The 24,424-nt window shown below is 40.4% G+C and overlaps 1 protein-coding gene across 2 annotated transcripts in view; it reads right to left on the bottom strand.

Annotated features, from left to right (window-relative positions):
- LOC112633655 (serine/threonine-protein phosphatase 4 regulatory subunit 1-like) overlaps positions 1-24,424 on the bottom strand; it is an 85,275-nt gene that overhangs the window by 38,990 nt on the left and 21,861 nt on the right. The window contains exons 3-5 of one of the 2 annotated variants that reach the window (XM_025400447.1): positions 16,090-16,222; positions 2,311-2,417; positions 907-1,049 (exon numbers count right to left, since the gene is read on the bottom strand). In XM_025400447.1, coding sequence (XP_025256232.1) covers positions 907-1,049; positions 2,311-2,417; positions 16,090-16,222 — 383 coding nt within the window. The remainder of the gene's footprint in view (positions 1-906; positions 1,050-2,310; positions 2,418-16,089; positions 16,223-24,424) is intronic. The other variant, XM_025400448.1, reaches the window with a different exon arrangement.

Raw genomic sequence — 24,424 nt, 5'->3', positions numbered from 1 at the left:
ACTTAGATTCAACGTGTGGACTTTGTTTGTATTCTGGTTTGAACGGCCTCTGCGCAAAAACACACACTTATGAGAAAACTGGGAAATTTGACCAATGACTAGGTATTAGATGACGTTAGATAACTACTGATAATTTTTATATTTGCATTAACGATATTATCATTATGTTTTTTTAAAAAGAGTCTATTTCTTAGAGACTAATACTAAAAAGTATTTACAGCTGAAATGAGATGGTGTCTGTGAATTCTTTTGTCTGGATTGGATTTTATCTGGGTAAGATAAAGGAAAAAAGATTAATCAAAATTTTTTTGTTTTTATTTTTTTTGAGACAGAGTCTCACTGTGTCGCCCAGGCTGGAGTGCAGTGGCACGATCTCAGCTCACTGCAATTTCCGCCTCCCAGGTTCAAGCAATTCTGCTGCCTCAGCCTCCCGAGTAGCTAGGACTACAAGCATGCACCACCTTGCCTGGCTAATTTTTGTATTTCCAGTAAAGATGGGGTTTCACCAAGTTGGCCAAGCTGCTCTTAAACTCCTGACCTCAGGTAATCCACCTGCTTCAGCCTCCCAAAGTGCTGGGATTATAGGCGTGAGCCACCACGCCCGGTCAGGTCAAATGTTAACAACAGTTGATGCTAGGTGTAGGGCATGTGGGCGTTCATTTTCATTTTCTCTCTACTGTTACATGTGTTCGAAAATTTCCATAGGTTAAAGAAAAAAAAGAAATATTTCACAATAAGAATGAGTGCTGTCTATCTTCCCACATGACTAGAGGAACTGGACACCAATAGACCTTTTGTTCTCAAATCACTTAACTCTAAGAAGTTGTTTTTTGAAGTATGAATATCACCTAAAACAAGACTAAAGAGAATTTGCTAAAGAGACCTTAAGGTTATAATTTTTCAAACCTGATTGTTTGGATCTGTGAGGTACCTCACTACAATAGGTATGAGATATTCAGAGAGCACCACTGGAAAATCTGATCTGTTTTCTTGTAAAAAAATGGCAATAGGAGGAATCTGTTCCATCAGCTCAGTCCGCACTGTGGGCTCTGCAGCAATAAAAAATTTTTAAAAAATTATATTAAGAATAAGTCAGGCATCTTATATAGTATATACTGATAGTTTCTAGCTTTTCTTACTAAAATACTTCATCAAGGAAATTAGACAAATGCAGTTTAAAAATCATTTCCCGTTTAGAGTATTTATGCTACAGACAGGCTTAAAAAGCTAATGAGCTATACAGCAATATAAAAACATAAAAACAAGAGAGAATGACAACTCTATTATAACAAGCCATATATAAATTGAGGAAGGAGCAAGAAGTCTGCATGCTGGGCCAGCATCCAAAAGCCATTACAACTAATGGCTTATATGCCAGACCTATGGGTTGTGCTTATTTAAATTCTAGCCAGAATGTATACATTATAAATAATTCTTTCATAAATGCACTAAGCCACAATCCACGCATCCCAATTATTTCTAAGGCAAAGCATTAAACAAAAGAGAGGCTCTAGCTCTAATATACCACATTAAATTTAACACAAATGTATAATTGCTACAGCACTGTAAATGGTGACTCATTTACAAAGAGAATCCATTTAAAGACTCAAAACATCCACTTGGGCCTTTTTAAAGGCATTGTGTTATATTCATATGAATATTTTAAACTAATATGGGAGCTATACGGAAGGCTTACTTTTCTATTTTCAGTTAAAATGATTAAATTCTAAAGCCTGAGAGTCCTGAAACTTTCTGAAACTTCTCATCATTCATTCTGAATGCAGGAAGGAGGGGGCTGTGGCACAGCTGTCAGTACCGGCCAGCCCCACCACTCATTCATCTAACTCATCCTTACTGGGGCGGCAGGGAAGACAACATCATCGTGTCTGTCGTACAGCAACGTGATTTTCTTCCACAATACCAATCATGGAGAGGTAGAATGAGAAAGAAAAATCAAGATTCGCCTTGAGGGAATAATGACTGGGATTTTTGAACCCAAGAGGCTTCTTTTGATTTGGCATTTCTTAGCAACCAGTAGTCTGACAAAACTCAAGAAACACCAAAGGCCTGACTGCCAAGGCAAATAGCATTCATAGCCATTAATCATTTTAATTTTCTAAATATAAGAAAATTTCAGTCAAAATTCAAATAAGATATATATTCTTCAAGAAAAAATCCATTCATGGTTACAAATTGCTTAAAGGTTATTGACTAACAAACAGGTTTTTTAAAAATTAGCTATTATTGGTTACACATAATTTCTTAGAAATTTATAAGGAAAAAATTAAATTACACAATACTTATACAAACCTGCATCTTCTGACAATCTGACTACAATCTCCATTACCATTAGGAAGTCTTCTTCATTGTTACTGAAGTCCCGGAAGATATCAAGCAGCCCTCTGGCAATAATCTGCCTATGGAGACAAAAACAATGTATATGGTTATTTGGGCCACACTGACTGAAGGACCACAAGGTTCCAGGCATTGTGCTAAGAGCAGGTAAATGCACCTTGGCACAAGACAAAGTGAGCAACCTGTGTTCAGAAGGAGGACGGAGGCTACCCGGGAATGCCCAGCGATGGCCATTCCAATGTGGTCCACAGTCCTACAGGAAAGGAGGCCTGCATCTTCTAGTCAGGTAGTCATCAGAGTTTGAAAATGTCCACTTAAGAATAAGGGAAAACCTTTTTCTTGTGTTCTGACTGGCTCCTCAGGCTTGGAATAAAAGCTCAAGACAGTTGAAGGGAACTAAGGGACCAATAAATATAGAAAAGAAAGGCCCGAAGAGGCATCTGATGGCCTCTTAATGACTGAATGAGGAAGTGCCGACTAGAAATTCTGCAGAAATTCTCTTGGAAAGCCTTGAGATAATTTTTTAAATTCAGATATTTCTCCACATTTATTATTTTTACTCTCCTATCTCCCTGTGCTGATTAACCATAAAATCTGTAAAATGAGAAAGATCTGCAGATGTTTATTTTGAGGGGAGTAAGGAAAGGAGGAGGTGGGGAGACCGTATCCCTCTATAGGCAGAACTGGTCAAGAGAACCAAGATAGAGTCAGAAGTGGCAGCTACCAAAAGGAAAGAGAAATCACTGCAGTCCACTGGCCTGAGCAATGTACAGGAGAACAGTTAAATCAGCCCCAGACTGAGGAACAGGCCGAGACTCAACTCAGAAAAGTCCCACCACAAGATGGCAAGCAACAGACAAATGATGTGCACTACGGCATTCTACACAGAGGAAGCTCTAGCCATGGGGGGAGATAATGTGATTGTCATTGCAGGACCAAGTGACGATGTCCCATCATAAGCATGATCTGAGCTAGAGCTACAGAAGGCCTACTGAGGAGAAACGTCAAGACCTCTGCAACAGCTAATTCCATCAGTATACTGATCAGTGGAGCAGGCCAGGGGCGGGGGTACCCTAAGGTGCGGGGCCTTCCCCAAAGAGTGGACCCACAAGCCCAGGAGGCCATTGTGAACTGTGGACCATCCAAAGACAGGAAATTAAAAATGAATAAAGACTCTCTTAGACATTCAAAAAATCTATCACCAGCAGATCTGAACTGTAAGAAATTATAAAGAAAATCCGATGGAAATGTGAATCAGCAGAAAGGAATAAAGAACACCAGAAGTGATAACTACATGCATAGATATATAAATTTTTGTTATTATTTAAATCTCTTTAAGAAATAATTGACTATTTAAGTTAAAAATAACACTTTATTATTATTGTGGATTTATAACATGTATATAATAAAATGCATGATGAAAACAACATAAAGACCAGGAAAGGGGAAATGAAGGCATACTATGATAAGGTCCTTACACTATACATGAAGTGGTAAAATACCACCGGAAGGGCTGGCGCGGTGGCTCATGCCTGTAATCCCAGCACTTTGGGAGGCTGAGGCGGGTGGATCACGAGGTCAGGAGATCGAGACCATCCTAGCTAACATGGTGAAACCCCGTCTCTAGTAAAAATGCAAAAAAATTAGCCGGGCGTGGTGGCGGGCGCTTGTAGTCCCAGCTACTCAGGAAGCTGAGGCAGGAGAATGGCATGAACCTGGGAGGCAGAGCTTGCAGTGAGCCGAGATTGCACCACTGCACTTCAGCCTGGGCGACAGAACGAGACTCCATCTCAAAAAAAAAAAAAAAAAAAACCACTGGAAAGTAGGCCATGATAATGATAAGTTAAATATACATACTATAAATGCTAAGGCAACCACTAAAATAAAAAAACAGTGAATTATAACTAATGAACTATTTAAAAAACAAACTAAAATCATAAAGAAGTTCAATTAACTCAAGAGAAAGCAGATAAAGAACAAAAAGGGAACAAAATAGATGTGGCAAATAGAAAACAGCAAGATGATATACTTAAACCTAACTACATCAGTAATTACATTAAATGTAAATGGTCTAAACATTCCAATTAGAACAAGATTAAAAGAATGGATTAAAAAAAAAAAAAACAAGACCCAACTACATATTACTTATAAGAAACACATGTTAAATATACAGATGCAAATAAATAATTAAAAAAGAATATATTATGCTAACAATAGTCCAAAGAAAGCTGGAGTAGCTATATTAATATCAGACAAAACAGATTTTGGAGCAAAGAATATCACCAAGGAAAAACAGGTCATTTCATAATGATAAAGGGGTAAACTCATGAAGAAGACATAATTATCTCAAATGTTTATATGCCTAATAACAGAGTTTCAAAATACATGCAGCAAAAAGCAATACAACTGCAAGGAGAAATAGAAAAAAGTCAATGTCAAAGTCCAGAAACAAACCCACGCATATATCTAGTGATTTTTTTTAAAAAAAAGGTGAACAGGAAAAGTCATCAAAAAGTGGTGCTAGAATAAATAGTCATATAGGGGGAAAAAAGAACATTGACTCTTATTTCACAGCATAAACCAAAATTAATTCAAAATGGACCCACAGATCTAATGTAAGAACTAAAACATAAAATTTCTTGAAGAGAAAAGAAAATCTTTGTGGTCTTAGGTTAGACAAAGATTTCTGAGGAGCAAAGTATACAAACCATAAAAGAAAAAAATTGATAAATTTGACTTCATCAAAATTTAAAACTTTGCTCTCTAAACCACACCATTGGGAAAATAAAAATGATGAGCCACAGACTGGAGAAAATATCTGACCAAAACTGGAATCCAGAATATATAAATAATCCTTGTACTCTTTTTACGAGATGGAGTCTCACTCCGTCACCCAGGCTAGAAGTGTAGTGGCGTGATCTTGGCTCACTGCAAGCTCCGCCTCCCGAGTTCACACCATTCTCCTGCCTCAGCCTCCCAAGTAGCTGGGACTACAGGCACCCACCACCACACCGGGCTAACTTTTTGTATTTTTAGTAGAGATGGGGTTTCACCGTGTCAGCCAGGATGGTCTCGATCTCCTGACCTCGTGATCTGCCCACCTCGGCCTCCCAAAGCGCTGGGATTACAAGCCTGAGCCACCATGCCCGGCAATCCTTGTACTCTTATAACTCAGTAATAAGCAGACAAACAGCCCAATTAAAAGAATATGTGTTCATAAATGAGCTCAGCACATTAATACTAATAACCAAAAGATGGAAGCAACCTAAGTATCTGTCAACTGATGAGTGAATAATCAAAATACTATGTATCCATTCAATGGAACATTATTAAAGGAACGAGGATACTGATGTGGCTTTTTTTTTTTTTTTTTTTTGAAACCCAGGGTCTCACTCTTGTCACCCAGGCTAGAATGCAGTGGCATGATCATAGCTCGCTGTAGCCTTGAACTCCTGGGCTCAAGTGAAACATGGATGAATACTGAAAACAGCATGCTAAGTGAACCAAGTCAGTCACAAAAGACGACATACTGTATGATCACATTTCTATAAAATGCCTGGAATAGGCAAATCAATAAAGACACAAAGTAGATGAGTGGTTGCCTAGGGCTGGGAGATTGGAGAGGAATGGGTAGTGGTTGCTAATGGGAACCACGTTTCTTACTGAGGTGATAAAAATGTTTTAAAATTCATTGTGGCAATGTTGCACAACTCTGTGAATATACTACAAATCATCAACTTGTACGCTTTAAAGTGGTGAAACGGATGACACGTAAACTAAATCTCAATAAAGTTGTTTTATTCTTTTAAAAAGCAAAAGATTTTAACAACTTCACAAAACAAAATGTACAGACAGCCAAGAAATACAAGAAAAAATTCTCAACATCACAAGTCTTCAGAAAACTACAAGTCAGCCAGGCACAGAGGCTAACACCTGTGATCCCAGCACTTTGGGAGGCCAAGGCAGGCAGATTGCTTGAATCCATGAATTCGAGACCAGCCTAGGCAACATGGTGAAATCCCATCTCTACAAAAAATACAAACCTTAGCCAGGCATAGTAGCATGCACCTGTAGTCCCAGATACTCAGGAGGGTGAGGTGGGAGGATCACTTGAACCCAGAAGGCAGAGGTTGCAGGGAGCTGAGATCGCACCACTGCACTCCAGCCTGGGTGACAGAGCAAGACCCTGTCACAAAAACAAAACAAAACAAAACAGGCCAGGCGCGGTGGCTCACGCCTGTAATCCCAGCACTTTGGGAGGTCGAGGCAGGCAGATCACGAGGTCAGGAGATGGAGACTGTACTGGCTAACATGGTGAAACTCCGTCTCTACTAAAAATACAAAAACTAAGCCGGGCGTGGTGGCGGGCGCCTGTAGTCCCAGCTACTTGGGAGGCTGAGGCAGGAGAATGGCATGAATCCAGGAGGCAGAGCTTGCAGTGAGCCAAGATTGCGCCACTGCACTCCAGCCTGGGAGACAGAGTGAGACTCCATCTCAAAAACAAAACAAAACAAAAAACAAAACAAAACAAAAAACCTGTCAAGATCCTGAAAGACAAGGATAGAACAAGAAACCATCACAGATGGAGGAGCCTCAGGAGATATGGCAACTATAAATGTAATGTAGTACCCTGATGGGATCCCGGAGCAGAAAAAGAACATTAATGGAAAAATGCAGAATCCAAGTCAAATCTGTAATTTAGTTAACAGTACACCGATGCCAATGTTACTTTCTTAGTTTTGATCAATGTAACATGCTTATTTAAGCCGTAAACATGAGAGCAGTTTCCTGACCTCAGCATTACTGATACTTTGGAATAGGTAAGTCTTTGTTGGTGGGGGGGAGGGGCTGTCTGGTGCATTGCAGGATGTTTAGTAGCATCCCTGGCTTCTACCCACCAGTAGCACCCTCTGTGCCCCAAGATGTGACAACCAAAAATATATCTAGACATTGTATAAGATCCTTTGGGGGCAGAATTACCCATAATTGAAAGCCACTGCATTAGAAGTTGGGCAAAATGTATAAGGGAACCCCCAGTACTGTCTCTGCAACACTCCTATAAACCTAAAATTATTTCAAAATCAAAAGCTTAAAGACAAAACAAAACACAAGGCTAAAAATGCAGAAGCTACAATGAGGTAACACTACAACTACTAGAAGAACTAAAATTATAATGACAATACCAAGTGCTGGCAAAACATGAAATAGGAATCCACAGACGTTGGTAGAAATGCAAAATTGTACAGGTAATTTGGAAAACAGTGTGGCAACTCCTCTAAAAGCTAAACATACCAGTCAACCCAACAATTTCACTCTTAGGCATGTACCCATATGAAATGAAAACCTATGTCCACACAAAGTTGAATGCAAATATTCATATAAGCATTATTTGTAACAGTCACGAAATGGAAAACTCCAGTGTTCCCAGAACTGGTGAATGCGATACGAAACACAGAGTATCTGTACATACTCAGCAGCAATAAAAAGGAATGAACTATTGATAACAACAGGGATGAATTTCTAATGCATTTTGCTAAGGAAGAGAAGCCAGACATGTAAGAGTGCATCCCATATGACTGAATTTATATGAAATTCTAGAAAAGGCAAAATATTTTGAAAACATCAGAAACAGGGTCAGTGGTTGCCTGGGCCTATGGTGGTCAGGGAGGGAGGGACTGCCAGACAGCCAAGGGGCAAATAAGGGTACTTGTCAGGTGACAAACTTTTGAACTCCATTGTGACAATGGCTGGATTACTGTATACATTTACCACATTCATCCAAGTGAACTATTAAAGTGGGTGAAGTTTATTGCATGTAAAATATGCCTCAATAAAAGCTCTTTAAACAAAGACATTAATGAGGGAAAAAGTGAGGGCCATCAGCAGTGGCCTGGGGTGATCTGGAGGCCTCCCGTGCAAGTAGAGGAACTGCAGCTCCTGAAGTCTTTCTCTGATCAAGTAGAAAGGGGCCCCTGACTGCTTCTGTCCACTCCTCTGAGCAACAGACCATCCAGGAACAATGAAAGTCATTTCTGGCCAAGCATGCATCAGAAGAATTCACTGAAGCTGAAAACCCACCCTGACTTGCAGGGAAAAAAGGATAGAAATAAGGAATTCAAAGGGGCAGTCCTTTGGCCCAGTATACTATAGGAAGAAATCCATCAACTCAAGCCTGTACCCAGGGAGATTTATACCACCCTTGGGATGAAAGATCAAGATCTGGCAGTCAAGAGGTTTGGGAAAGTCAAAATAGGCACTGCAGAGAAAGTCACTAATTACATTTCACTAGACCACATTCATTCAGCTTCCCTTGGGAAATCAAGCAACTAAGATCCCCAATCTGCTTCTAGGGTCACAGAACAGACAGGCAAATCTACATCCAACCTTAAGTGGTCACAAGGGATCTGCCCTCTTAAAGAAAGCGACGAAATGGGTAAGAGAGGACCCCTGAAGCAGAGACAACTCCACAACCAAACAGGAGAGAGGTAAAGACTCAAACAAATTGGTGCTTTGAAACCACCATTTTGGAAAACCTGGCCGCTCTGCAACGACCTGGAGAGCCCACAGTGGATGAGCAGAGTCCTGAAGCCTCGGCCTCAATACTTCTCACTTGTTTGTTAGCTTTGTTAATAAGATGAAAGAAGAAAGTGGCCCTCTGGAGAGAGAAACTCTGCCTGACTCAGAAGAGTGCAGGGGGACTCAGCGACATGACATGTAGCAAGCACAAAGCTGGGTAGTGGCATACCGTAAGCCCTCTACAGTGCCAGTCACTAGATTACAAGACAAGGAGCTGCCAACAACAAATGAATAGAGAGAAACTTAAATAAATTATGATCTGTCTATACCCTGGCACACCATGCAACTATTTGTATGGTCTTAGTACCTCTAGATATGTAGTAAGAAAGATATCCATGATACATTAAATGGAAAAAGGTGAAAATTTTTGCATATGGTAGGAGCCCATTTCTTTTTTTTCTTTTTTTTTTTTTTTTTTGAGACGGAGTCTCCCTCTGTCCCCAGGCTGTAGTGCAGTGGTGCGATCTCCGCTTACTACAACCTCTGCCTCTCGGGTTCCTGCCTCAGCCTCCTGAGTAGTTGGGACTACAGGCACATGCCACTACGCTCAATTAATTTTTGTATTTTTAGTAGAGACTGGGTTTCACTATGTTGGCCAGGATGGTCTCGATCTCTGAACCTCGTGATCTGCCTGCCTCGGCCTCCCAAAGTGCTGGGAGTACAGACATGAGCCACCATGCCCAGTCAAGCCCATTTCTTAATACAAGTTACATTTAGGTATACATGTGCAATACATGTACACATAAACACATTCATATGTACATACACTTATTGAGGAAACAATCTAGAAGGGTACTCACCAAACTTCACAGCTCTTCCCAAGGTTGTAGTCGGGGAGGGAGGGAAACTCTATTTAAATTCCTGAAGTTGTTAAATATTTCAATGGGCATATATTATGTTTGTGAATTTTTTTTTAAACATAAAGAGGATGGCTGGGGAGGCCAAGGCAGGCAGATCACTTGAGGTCCGGAGTTCAAGACCAGCCTGACCAACATGGCGAAACCCCATCTCTACTAAAAATACAAAAATCAGCCACGGTGACGTGTGCCTGTAATCCCAGCTACTCAGGAGGCTGAGGCAAGAGAATCACTTGAACCCGGGAAGCAGAGGTTGCAGTGAGCTGAGATTGTAACACTGCACTCCAGCCTGGGTGACAGAGCAAGACTCTACCTCAAAAAAAAAAAAAAAGAGGATGGCTTAATTTTACATGGCAGTGTAACCAATGTTCCCTGGAAATCCAACCACAGAAGTAGCCCTCCGTGTCCTTGTTCATTCTTTCCCTCACTCCATCACTCAGTTATAATCATGTGTTAAGCCCAACCAACTTTAGACTCAATGCAAGAAGCCTGTGATACCAGGATAAGCAAGGTCCAGGCCCTGCTCTTAGGAGCTTTACAGTCTAGGCCTGGAAGTAAACAAGAAAATTATGAAGACCAGTAGGGACAGGACCCACAGAGAGTGCCCACAGGATACAACAAAAACACAGAAGAATACAGAGGGACTAGCCAAAGAGATGAGGAGTGTGAGGCTGAGAAGTTAGGCAGAGACCTGGGATGTCGGAAGGATGAGGCGAGGACTTTAAGATAAGCATGAACGGCATGGAAGGTCTAGAGGAAACTCGGGACACACTGGGCAGCTATGGAATGCGGGAACTTCCTGTATTTCCCATTCGACTTTTCTATAAATCTAAAATGCCGCCAAAAATAAAGCCTATTAAAGAAAGAATGGAAATGAAATGCTTTTTCAGACAAACAAAAGCTGAGATAATTCACTGACAACAGTCTTGTACAAAACAAAAATCGTTAATGGAAGTTCTTGAGGCAAAAGGATACCTGATGGCAATGAGCATTTTACAAAAAGAAACAAAAAACATCAAAAACAGTAAAAAAAAAAAAAAAAAAAAGATGGTAAATATTTAAAAATATTTTTCTTATTTGTAATTGCTTTAAGATAGTTGCTATATAAAGCAAAGATATTAAAAAGTTATTCTGAAATTTATGAATTGTGTAGAAGTGTAGGAAAATAACAGCACAAAAGACAGAGGGGAAGAGGTGGAAGAACACCGTTGTGAGGCTCTTATGCAACATCTCCAACTCTACAGCATGCAAAGTGGTATCATTTTGAACATATGTCATGATGAATAAAAGAAGTATACTGTAATCCCTACAAAAATCCATAAAGCCGGGCGCGGTGGCTCACGCCTGTAATCCCAGCACTTTGGAAGGCCGAGGCGAGCGGATCACGAGGTCAGGAGATCAAGACCATCCTGGCCAAAATGGTGAAATCCTGTCTCTACTAAAAATACAAAAAACTAGCCGGGCGTGGTGGCGGGCGCCTGTGGTCCCAGCTACTCAGGAGGCTGAGGCAGGAGAATGGTGTGAATCCAGGAGGCGGAGCTTGCAGCGAGCTGAGACCGCACCACTGCACTCCAGCCTGGGCGACAGAGCGAGACTCTGTCTCAGAAAAAAAAAAGAGAAAAAATACAAAGTATGTTCTCTGACCACAAAATAATTAAACTAGGGATCAATAACAGAAAGATATCTGCAAAATCCTCAAATATCTGGAAATAAAACAACACACTTCTGAATAACTAAATGATCAAAGGAGAAATCATTAACATTAAAAATACTTGTGCTGAGAAATAACAAAAATGTTATATATCAAAACTTGAGGTAGCATAGTACTTAAGAGGAAAGCGTACAATATAAAATGCAGATGTTACAAAAGAAAAGCCAAAAAAAAAAAAACTGAACTAAATATCCTTGAAGAAAAGAACAGCAATTAAATCCAAAAGTGAAAAAAAAAAAAAAAGCCAAGGAAAAAATAATACAAATTAGAGCAGATATTACTGAACTATTATAGAAAACAAACATACAACAGAAACAAAGCCAAAACCTGAGTCTTTGAAATAACTAATGAAATTCATAACCTTCTGGTAAGAATTATCTAGGGGGAAAAAAGAAAGAGAGAAGGCACAAATAACAAATAACAGGATGGAAATGGGGACACAACAGATGTCGCAGACAATAAAAAAAAAATTGTCATTTTCCAACACAGAATGAAATAACAGATTTAAGCAATGATTATTTGTGAACCCTGAAATCATCAGAAGAAAGACTGGTGAGGAATTTTATAATGAAAGAATAAAACACCTGAGCCCACTGCTCAATATGAAATCTCTAAAAGTGTGACAACTAGACATTGTTTCCTGGTGTTTTGTAATAAGAACTTCACAAAACAACATATGAAGTATTGCTTTAAAAAAATTGAAGCAGAATATAATAAATTCTCCAAATGTAATTTTCCGTTTACAGAAAAGACAGGGAAAATGATACCATGAAAATAATGACCACCAAATACAGAATGTGGAAAATTCTCTAAGCTAATGACCACTTCAACAAATAAATAATACGGAGAAAGATGAAAGAGAGAACCATTCGAGATTAAAAAGCGTTTAAGACCAAAAGGAAAAAAACCTGTAAACAAAAAGAGACTTAACAGACACATCTACCTAATGAAATGTGTAGACTTTATTTGGATCACGATTCAAACAAATCAACCATAAAAAGGTATTTTTTAGATAGGAAAACTGGACATAGAGTGGTAAACTAGAAAGCACTGTTGTTAATTTTGTTAAGTGTGATAATGATATTAGTTAGATTTTTTCTAAGTCCTTAATTGGATAAAATATGATGCCTCAAATTTCCTTTAAAATACACAACCAAAAAAAGCACAAAACCTCTGCAGAGAAAATGATCAGACTCTACCGGGAAACTAAAGAAAACCTACATAAATGAAAAGATGTACCATGTTTATGGATTGGAAGTCTACACATTGTAAAACGGGCAATACTCTCCAAACTGACCTACAGATTCAAAGCAAACCCAATCAAAATCCTAATAGATGTTCTGCTTTGTTTCATTTTGTTAGAATCTGGTGAGCTGGATTTTAAATTTATATGAGAATACAAAGGAACAAGAATAACAAGTCATGCCAAAGAAGAAAAACAAGATTGGAAGACTTGTTCTATCAAATATCAAGACTCACTATAAATCTATAGTAACCAACACAGTGTGGTATTGGCTGAGGGGACCACTGGAAGAGAGGGGAGAGTCCAGACAAAGACTGTAAACAGAGGCTGGACTGTAACAGAGGTGGCACTCCAGCGCGGTGGGAAAAGAACATACTTTTGATAAATGACATTGTGACAGTTAGGAAAATGAAGCTGGAGCCATTTTTCATATGATAAAGAAAAATTAAGTTCAGGCAGATTGCAGAACTATAGTATATCTATTTCACAGAAAAAAATAGAGGCTTTAAAGCAATATAAAGAAATAGAGGGAAAAAAGCTTCCAAATGCACTATTAAGGGTAATGCCAATAAATTTAACCACATTAAAGTCAATAGCTTGTGTGCCTGGTGCAGCGCTCACACCATCAAGACCAGGACTTTGAAACCAGCCTAGGCAACATAGTGAGACCCTGTCTGTATGCAAAATAAAGTAGCTGGGCACGCTCCTGTCATGGCAGCTACTCAGGAGGCTGAAGCAGGAGGATCTCTTGAGTCCAGGAGTTTGAGACTCCAGCTATGATTACACCACTGCACTCTAGCTGGGTAACAGAACAAGACTTGTGACCTTGTTACCCAAAGTCTCAATCAATCGATCAATCAATCAATAAAAAGAAAAATGAATAGCTTCTGGTCACCAAAAGAACACCATAAAGTGAGTTTAAACACAAGCCACCAGTTGAAGATGTTTATCATACATAATTAATAAAGGTTTGAAATCTAGAATATACACAGAACTCCTACAAATCAATAATAAAAAGACAAACAATTCATCCTTTCCCTACCAATTCAACCAAAGATTTGAACAGGCACTTCACAAAAAAGAAATACAGATGTTCAACGAACATGAAAAAGTGTTTAAACACATAGTAAGGAAAATAAAAATTTAAATCACAAAGTGATATCGTTACATACACTTCCAAACTACCAGATTGGCTAAAATACAAAAATCTGACAATACCAGTTGGCAGATAAAATGTAGGGCAAAGGTAAGGCCGAGCATAGTGGCTCACACCTGTAATCCCAGCACTTTAGGAAGCCGAGGCAGGTGGATCACCTGAAGTCAGGAGTTTGAGACAAGCCTGGCCAATATGGTGAAACCCTGTCTCTACTAAAAATACAAAACTTAGCCAGGCATGGTAGTATACACTTGAAGTCCCAGCTACTTGAGAGGCCAAGGCGGGAGAATTGCTTGAACCCAGGAGGCAGAAGTTGCAGAGCCAAGATCGCACCACTGCACTCCAGCCTGAGCAATGGAGCAAGACTCCGTCTCAAAAAAAAAAAAAAAAAAAGTAGGGCAAAAGTAGGAGTATAAACTGATACAACCACTTTGGAAAACTGGCATTATCTATTCAAGCAGAAGATAAGCATACACCATCACGTAGTATTTCTTTCCTGGGTACGTATCCTACAGAAATGCATACTTGTGTGTCCCCAGATGCATCTACAAGACTGTTCATAGCAAAACTGTAATAGTCAAAATGCTTTCAGTTCTTTAACAATAGTAGATGGATACATGTCAGTATATTCAAGAACCCTATTATGAAAAGAACAAATTCAAAATATTAATATATGCGAAATCCATAAAAGTAACGTATCCTGTATGATTTCACATAAAGTCCAGAAACAATAAAATTAAATTACATTATTTGGTGACAGCTAGGTGCCAAAACTTGAAAGACAAAAAAAAGAAAAAAGACACCATTCAGGGTATCATCATTCCCTAGCATCAAAGGAGAATAACAATGGACTCATCCTGCAATATTAAATGGATCCATCCAGCAACATCCTTGTGAGCTTTCTATGAGCATCCTTGTGAGCTTTCTCACAACATCCTTGTGAGCTTTCAAATATAGGCTTAGCCTATATTTGGCATAGAATGTAACTTTTATTTTTTCGTTTTCTTTTTTTTTTTTTTTTTTTTTTGAGACGGAGTCTCACTCTGTCGCCCGGGCTGGAGTACAGTGGCGCGATCTCAGCTCACTGCAAGCTCCGCCTCCCGGGTTTACGTCATTCTCCTGCCTCAGCCTCCCGAGTAGCTGGGACTACAGGCACCCGCCACCTCGCTCAGCTAGTTTTTTGTATTTTTTTTTTTTTTTTTAGTAGAGACGGGGTTTCACCGTGTTAGCCAGGATGGTCTCGATCTCCTGACCTCGTGATCCGCCCGCTCCTGCCTCCCAAAGTGCTGGGGTTACAGGATTGAGCCACCTCACCCAGCCAGAATGTAATTTTAAAAAGTAAGAGCCAGTGAAGGTAAGGAAAGAGGCTATGTGAGTACCATCAATTCTTGGCAAGTGGTGTAGTTAGGGACTACCTGGGGAAGAAACTTCAGAGGATAGTTTAGAACAAGACAAGCCAGGGTTGCAAGTGGGGTGAAAAGGCACCTGTAACAGGCCAGGAGACACAGACGACAGAAGGCAAACCTGAGGGGGGTGAGGGATCAGGGACGGAGGGCCCGTCAAAGGGCAGAACAGGAGGAGAGAGACTTTCTGCTGAGAAAGGAGGGGAGAATGCTTTCAGATTCACAGAAGTTTGGGTAGCACATAAATGGAAAGGGAAGCCTTAGTTTCTGCTTTCTTCAAGATATTAAGAATCAAGGTCATCTGCTGAGCCAATGTGGGCCTGGAGTCGAACCCTGCCAACACCGCACACAGTGACAACAGAGCGTGGCATGACACATTGCCACCGAAGTCCCTGATGTACAGCGCAGTCAAAAAACAAAGCGGGCAGACAATGCTTCCAACTGATGCTTCTTGGTGCTTCTCAATTAAGGAATGCATGACTTTTCTGAGTACTGCATATGTGAAAGAAACCCAGTTAGCAATCCTAATCACTCAAACACCATGAAATTCATCACCATTTCCTTCCTGGCTTACCAGGTGTTCAGCAAAACAATAGCAAAAATAATGAAAAAGCCTAGTAAGATGGTACCATTCAGATAGAAGCCCAGCATCCTGGTGGCAATCTGTATCCAACCTACCTCATCATTCATGAAGTCTCCTCGAAGCTGTCACAGAGAAGTGGCCCCAAGTGTCAGCTTAAAGCACACAACAGAGAGTTGTCAACATACACAGGCCTGGTTGGGCTTACCGATTGAAGGTGTTCTCACTGAAAGCATACTTCTCCAGGCGAGTGAGTGGAGGCAGGTTATCCTGGCCTGGAATGTCCAAGAAGGCTGTTACTCTCATGTTGTCACAATCTGGACCATAGTCTTCAAATCCATCTAAAAAGGAAGAGTGGAGTGGGGGGAACCCACACTCAAAAGTGTGTATCAACTGTGACAAGTCACACTTGGGCAAAAACATGGCCTTGTGGCATGCGTTCTGCCTTCACAGCTGAAGTCTCTAAGAATTGCAACGTTGAGAATTCAGCCAAAATGAAATAGTCAGTTGAAGAACCCCATAAGAAAAGTAACAGGTACCAGAGTAACAAAGAACAGCCCAAAGCCTTTCTTTTAGTGCAGTCTGTCTAATGCATGAGTGAAGGGAACCACTCCCCTACTGAAGAACTCAGCAAGGGAGCAGATGCTCACCTCTAAGAAAGCCCTGCTGTTTAAGAAGCCCTGCTCACCACGCAGGGCTGTGCAAACAGGTTAAAGCAGTTGAAGGAAAAACAAATCAGTTTGGCCTTGTTAGCAAGACTCTGACAGAAAGTCCACTCCACATCTATTCTGTTCTAAACGTACTCATGTAGCCTCATAGAGGCCATGACATACATTCCCATCCATCCATATCTGTGGCCCCACAACACCCAACCACACCTCTCCACACAGGTATCCAACAAGTTCCTCCAACTCCTTCTGGCCAAAAATGAGCCAATCATCATCCTTCCTCTTCTTTTTTTTTTTTTTTTTTTCCCTGAGACGGAGTCTCACTTTGCTGCGCAGGCTAGAGTGCAGTGGCCCAATCTCAGCTCACTGCAACCTCTGCCTCCCGGGTTCAAGTGATTCTCCTGCCTCAGGCTCCCCGAGTAGCCGGGATTACAGGCATGTGCCATCACACCCAGCTAATTTTTTGTATTTTTAGTACAGACAGGGTTTCATCATGTTGGCCAGGCTGGTCTTGAACTCCAGACCTCAGGTAATCCACCTGCCTTGGCCTCCCAAAGTGCTGGGATTACAGGCATGAGCCACCATGCCCAGCCCCTCTTCCTCTCCTGCTCTTTTCCCTCTTGTGCAGTGGGTAGTTGAATTCATGGGCTCTGGAGTCAAACACACCTGGAACGGGATGAATCCCACAACTACTACTCACTGCTCTGTGGCCAGAGTTCGTCAGGTCACCTGTCCACACTTCTGTGTTCTCATCTTGAGGGTGGGATGAGACCCCTCCCTTGTGCCATCAGGATGCTGGAGTAAGGGGGACCACGCATGGGAAGACCTGCAGGATCTGGCCGACCTTGACATTGTTTACCTCCCTTCACTTACTCCCATGTTTCACATCCCCCACAGCATTCTGAAGATCTGTTCCCTATCTACTCTCTCCCATTTAGACCTAAGGTCTCAGCTAGGGTGCAGCCTCTTCAGAACGGCTTGCCTTCCCACTCTCCTCACACCTCAAGTGCCCTGGTGATGGCAACCTGTGCCAGCCTCCTGCAACATGAAGTTCACTGTTTATCTGCAAGAAGTCCTTACACAATAAACGCTCCTGAGGGCAAAACTGTGTCCAGTTACTGTTGGATTCTCCAAGCCTAGCACATAGGCTTGGTAAAATGCAGTCTTAAAGTAAATTTATTCATTATATGTTTAATGAGCACCTACTATGTGCCCTGGCACATTACTAAACGCATAATGAGTAAATTCACTTTAAGACTATGCATTTTACCAAGAATGGTCTCCAACACCACCAACCACTGAATTAACTTAATCTTTCCATCCACTCCATAAAACACACTGACTAACCCCAGGGCATAATGAACACTCAGAGCGAAGAGGCTACTCTCTAGGAATAACAGTGGTAAGGGGAGTTGTTGGGATGATATTGATAATAAAAATAATAGCTACATTTTTTGAGTTCTTATAACAGGCCAGGGACAGGGAAGTAGCTTTCACATGTGATTCAGTTCCCACACCAACTCAACCAAGTAAGATTCTTATCCTCATTTTACCGATAAGCAAACCAATACCTAAAGAAGTTAGGCAACTTTTCCTTAGTCCCTCTCCCATTTTGCCCTATCCAGAAGGAGGCTCGTGCACAGCTATTCCCAACAGGAGCTACCTGCTTACTAAGAGTCAGGTCCTGTGCTATTATTTCTGAATGTTAGTTTGAATTCTTCAGAAAGATTCAATAAAAATGAGTTAATAAAATACAGCTGTCAAATTAGGAGTAGATAAAACAAGCAGAAAATACTGTAAACACACTGTAAAAAATGACAAGGGCTTACATTTGCATTGCCTGACATATAAGTCTTCTCACTCCACGTAAGACAGTGAACCTGGAAATGTAGATGAGGCCTTATGAGTGTGATCTATGGATGAAGGCAGAGGGTCCACGTGCCAAGCAAGGCAAAGCCTTGGCTCAGATCACCAGGTCAGCCTATGAATATTCATTCTTTGATTAAAATTAGAAGTTTTAGAAATGTAGCCATCTTGGCCAGGTGCGGTGGCTCACGCCTGCAATCCCAGCACTTTGGGAGGCTGAGGCGGGTGGATCACTTAAGGCCAGGAGTTCAAGACCAGCCTGGCCAACATGATGAAACTCCATCTCAACTAAAATACAAAAATTATCCAGGTGTGGTGGCACATGCCTGTAATCCCAGCTACCTGGGAGGCTGAGGCAGAGAATAGCTTGAACCTGGGAGGTAGAGGTTGCAGTGAGGCGAGATCACGCCACTATACCCAGCCTGGGTGATGGAGCAAGACTTCATCTCAAAAATAAAAAAAAAAAAAAAGAAATATAACCATCTTTTTTTAAGAATCCCTGATATGGCCAACTTTTTCTATTAAGCAGTCATCTTCTCCTCCCATTCCTGCTAGAAAAGAGGCCATCACTGAAAGGATAAGGCGGGGGGGAACTGCCTGGAGTTGAGAGCTAATTATCAAGAGGACTCTTGCTATTTCAAAGACAGCCTGGCAGAGTTTGTGCCCAGGTAAGAGAAACACACCTGGCAGAGCCCTCCCTTCTCCCACTCCCCCACCTAATCTTTCCATTGCTAACCTAGGAAAATAAACATAAAGAAACAGGCTGCTGAGGACTTCCCTGAGGCTAATTTTGGCAAAATAACAGCCTCAATAGTTAGTTCTAGAAAGGTTAATCGGCACCTGCTCTAGAGGTGGAAATGCATCCCTCCTACCCCTCGCCCTGAAAACTGGTATGAAAAAGTAGAGGAGTCCTACTAGGCAGGTAGAAAAACCAAAGTCAAAGGCAGTAATGGAAAACGGTTCAATCTAGAGATGACAAGTTTGTGCCTAGTACTTACTTTTCTTTGAACATGAACCACATTTTTCCCCAAGTAATTCTTTTAGGCTAGCAATATGAGCTTATTAAAAATTTACATTGTATAGCAGCTACTCAGAGAATGTTAATAAAGAATTATACAGTTACAGAAAAAATATGTATGACATAATCAAATATGCCATTTCTGTGCACAATAGCTGCCTTGGATGAACAGGTCCACACTGGGTCATAGCCAAGCCCAATGACCAGAGTCACTGCATATGAGCTATTTTCAAGCACCTCAGAGTCCAGAAGGAATAGGCAGCCTCGATCCCACAGATAGTTATACAGCATCTGCAGGCCCAGGCTGGAACAGACTCGAAAACATTAAGTTTAAAGCAGTAGTTCCCAAGCTTTGGGGTAACAGATAGTTTTGGAACCTGAAGATATCTATAGTCTAATACATTGAATACTTTTCATACAGGATCATGGGTTTCAAAAGATCTTCTGAGGACCATTGTGTATTTTATGGGTTGAGAACATGGTGTTTTAAAGTAACAGAAAATAGCCAGACACTCTTCAAAAAACTGTCTTTAGTCAGACAACTAACAAACTTAGCAATTAGTTCTACCAAAGAATAGATGTTACTGGAGAATATTAATGATCCTACCACATTAACTATATAAAACTACACTATCAACAAGGAAATAAAAGCTATGTATAAGCCATAAAATAATGAATAATAATTTACCCTTCTTGGTTACTGCTATAAAGAAACTGTGCTAAGAGCTTTCTGTGTAGTAGCAGTAGTTTGTTAAATCTTGATAAAAACCATATTAATCCCATTAAAAAAAATAAAAAACAGACCAGGTAAGGTGGCTCATGCCTGTAATCCCAGCACTCTGGGAGGCTGAGATGGGAAGATCGCTTGGGCCCAGAAGTTGGGGATCAGCGTGGGGAAGAAAGCGAGATTTTGCCTCTAAGAAAAATATAAAAACTTAGTGGTTGTGATGGTGTGTGCCCGTGGTCCCAGCTACTCAGGAGGCTGAGGAGGGAGGATCATCTGAGCCCAGGAGGTCAAGGCTGTAGTGAACTATGATCACAGCACGGCATTCCAGCCTGGGTGACAGAGTGAGACTCTGTCTCAAAAAAAAAATTAGAAAAAAAAAGCTCAGAGAAGTTAGGAAAATTGCTACCCAGAGAGTGGCAGAGTCAGAATTTGAACTTGGTCAGAATCCAGACACTACATTGATCTATACTGCTAGAGAGGAAACCTACACTTTAATTTCAATTTTCAAAGAAACCCCTCCTAACTGCTGCTCCGAGCCTCAGGTGCAGGGTCCTTCCCTTAGTCCTGCAAATGCACCAAGAACCTTCATCTCGATGACTCTGTACCTGCTGTCCACTGCCTGGGACTCCCACTTCTCACACCCTCCCTCCCACCTGAGCTTGGGTGTCAGTGTCCAAAGCGCCCTCCCCACCCCCCAGGAGGCCGGGCTCCGGACAGCCTCTCCTTCCTTCCAGACCATGTCAGGCCACCTCCCAGCTGCCCTGGGGCTGCGAGAGGCCCTGTGGCCCCAGGGCCCCGTGCTGTCTCAGACCTGCAGCAGGTGCTCCACAGCAAATACTTAACTAAAGGAATGACCCCACCAAAAGAAACTTCCGTGAATAAAAACAAGTATTTTTTAAAAAGAATGTTATAAAACAGAATCACAAAGAAGAAGAAACCTCAGAACATGCCTTGATAAACTCTCATTTTATAGACAGGTAAAGAGACATTACCCCAAAAGACAACAGCATAGCTGGGATTCTTAGAACCTGAAGGTTCCACATGCCAGGCCAGTGTTCTTTCAACAGACAGGCAGAAAAACCAACTCGGATGAAGGCTACAAGAACAACAAAGCCAAAGGGAAGAGTTATGGTCTCTGAGGTAATTGACGGGAAAAGAGAAAGACTTCAGTTTCCAGCCAAGATGGCTAAAGAAGGACCTGACATATGTGTAAGTGGAGTCTCAAAAGAAGAAAAAGAGAGAAAGAGAGAGAGAAAACACAAAAGAGATGAGAAGAAGAATCGCTATAATTTTTTAAAATTTGGTAAAACCTATAACCCTACAGATTCAGGAAACTTAACAAATTCAAGCAAAATATACATAATGAACTATCACACAGGGCACATCATAATCAATTGCTAAAAACCAATGATAAAGAAAAATATTTTTAATTGTTTTATTTTTAATTGACAAGTAATAATCATATATGTAAGAAAAAAACCCTTAAAACTAGTCCAAGAAAAAAGACACATTACATAAAAATGCAGAAACAAAGAAAGAATAACAACTTTTCTCATCAAAAACCATGCAATGAAGAAGAAAATGGAAAGATATTGTGACGGTTAATACTGAGTGTCGACTTGACTGAAGGATGCAAAGTGTTGATCCTGGGTGTGTCTGTGAGGATGTTGTCAAAGGAGATTAACATTTGAGTCAGTGGGCTGGGGAAGGCAGACCCACCCTTAATCTGGTGGGCACAATCTAATCAGCTCCCACCGAATATAAAGCAGGCAGAAAAACATGAAAAGGCAAGACTGGCCTAGCCTCCCAGCCTACATCTTTCTCCTGTGCTGGATGCTTCCTGCTCTCAAACATCAGACTCCACGTTCTTCAGTTTTGAGACTCAGACTGGCTCTCCTTGCTCCTCAAGCTTGCAGACAGCCTATTGTGGGACCTTGTGATCATGTAGGTTAATACATATACATATGTATGTGTGTGTGTATACATATATATATATCTATATCCTATTAGTTTGGTCCCTCTAGGGAACCTTGACTAATACAGATATGTTTAAAATACTAAAAGAAAAAAACCATTAACCAAGAATTTTTTTTTTTTTTTTTTTTTTTTTTGAGGTAGAGTCTCACTCTGTCCCCCAGGCTGGAGTGCAGTGGCGCTATCTCGGCTCATTACAAGCTCCGCCTCCCGGGTTCATGCCATTCTCCTGCCTCAGCCTCCCGAGTAGCTGGGACTACAGGTGCCCACCACCACGCCCGGCTAATTTTTTGTATTTTTTTTAGTGGAGATGGGATTTCACCATTTTGGCCAGGATGGTCTCGATCTCCTGACCAAGTGATCCACCCGCCTTGGCCTCCCGAAGTGCTGGGATTACACGGGTGAGCCACCACTCCTGGCCTGATTTCTTAACACTGTACAATGTCCCTTTTTTTCCCTAGCAATAGTCTCCTTTTCCAAAGCTTACCGTGTCTGATGTTAATATATACACTCTAGCTTTCTTTTGAAAAGCTGAAAAAAACGCATTGCCAGCAGATATGTACTACAAGTAATGCTAAAGCTAGTTCTTCAGAAAGAACAAATATGATCTGAAGCCACACAAATATAAGAGGAAGACCAGGAATGGCAAATATGTAAATAAATATAAGCAATGCTAGTTTATTTTCTTTTTTTTCATTTAAAAACATCTCTTTAAAAGGTAATTGACTACTAAAATGAAAACAATGGCAATGCAGTGGGGCTAACAGCATATGTAGAAGTAAAATAGCAATAAGGCAAGAAAACAAAATAAAAGGCATTCCGATTAGAAAGGAAAAAGTAAAACTATCTTTATTCACAAACAACATGACTGTCCATATAGAAGATCCCAACGAACTTACAAAATAACTAGAATAAGTGAGCTTTGTAAGATTATAGGATACAAGTAAATACACAAAAAACAGTTGTATACTACCCAAAGCAATCTACAGATTCAATGTAATCCCTATGAAAATAACAATGACATTCTTCCCAGAACTAAAAAAAAAAAAAAATCCTAAAATGTATATGGAATCAGAAAGACCCAGAATACCCAAAGCAATACTGAGCAAAAAGAAGAAAGCTGGAGGCATCACGTTACCTGACTCAAAATGTACTGCAATGCTACTAACCAAAACAGCATGGTACTGTCATAAAAACAGACATATAGACCAATGGAGCAGAATAGAAAACCCAGAAGTAAACCCACACATTTATAGTCAACCAATTTTCAACAAAGGCCCCAAGTACATACACTGGGGAAAGGACAGTCTCTTCAGTAATGGTGCTGGAAAAACTGGAAATCCACATGCAGAAGCATGAAACTAGACCCCTACCTCACCAAACACAAAAATCGAATCAAAAAGGATTAAAGACTTAATCTAAGATTAATCTTAGATTAAAGATTAATCTTAGATTAAATTAATTAAATTAATCTTAGATTAAAGACTTAAATCTAAGACCTAAAACAATGAAACTACTAGAAGAAAACACTGGGGAAATGCTCCAGGACACTACTGGTCTGGGCAAAGATTTCTTGAGTAAGACCTCAAAAGCCAGGCAACCACAGCAAAAATGGCCAAAAGGGGTAACATCAAGCTGAAAAGCTTCTAGATGAAAAGCAAACAACAAAGTTAAGAAGACAGCCCACAGAATGGAAGAAAACATTTGCATACTACTCATCTGAAGGGGTTAATAACCAGAATACATAAGGAATTCAAATTCAATGGGAAAATAAACAAATAATCCAATTTTAAAATGGGCAAAAATAGGAACAGACATTTCTCAAAAGAAAACATGAAATTTTAAGGATACCATTTATGATAGCATCAAAAATACGAAATTCTTAGGGATAAATTTAACAAAATCCTATGAGAAAAATCTTAAAAGAATGTTGAAAACAGTTATCCCACTTTCAGAAACCAGAAGACTCAATATTGTTATGTGGATTATCCTCAATTTACATATAAATCCAATGTTACCCCAATCAAAAGCCTAGCACTTAAGTTTGTAGAAATCAAAAAGCTGATTCTAAATTCATATGGAAATTCAAAGGACCTAGAATGCCAAAACAATTTTGAAAAAGAAAAATAAAGCAGAAACATTCACAGTTCTTGACTTCAAGAGTTACTACCACGACACTATGATACCAGCTTAAGGATAAACACACACATTAATGGAACATAAGAGAAAATCCATTAAGAGATCTAAAATCTAAGTTTAATTCATTTTTTACAAAGGTGCCACGGTTATT

The sequence above is a fragment of the Theropithecus gelada genome, chromosome 10 (assembly GCF_003255815.1).
Source record: "Theropithecus gelada isolate Dixy chromosome 10, Tgel_1.0, whole genome shotgun sequence".
In the NCBI taxonomy this organism is placed as follows: Eukaryota; Metazoa; Chordata; class Mammalia; order Primates; family Cercopithecidae; genus Theropithecus; species Theropithecus gelada.
Note: the sequence above shows the minus strand (reverse complement) of the source record. Positions and strands in the feature narration are given on the sequence as shown.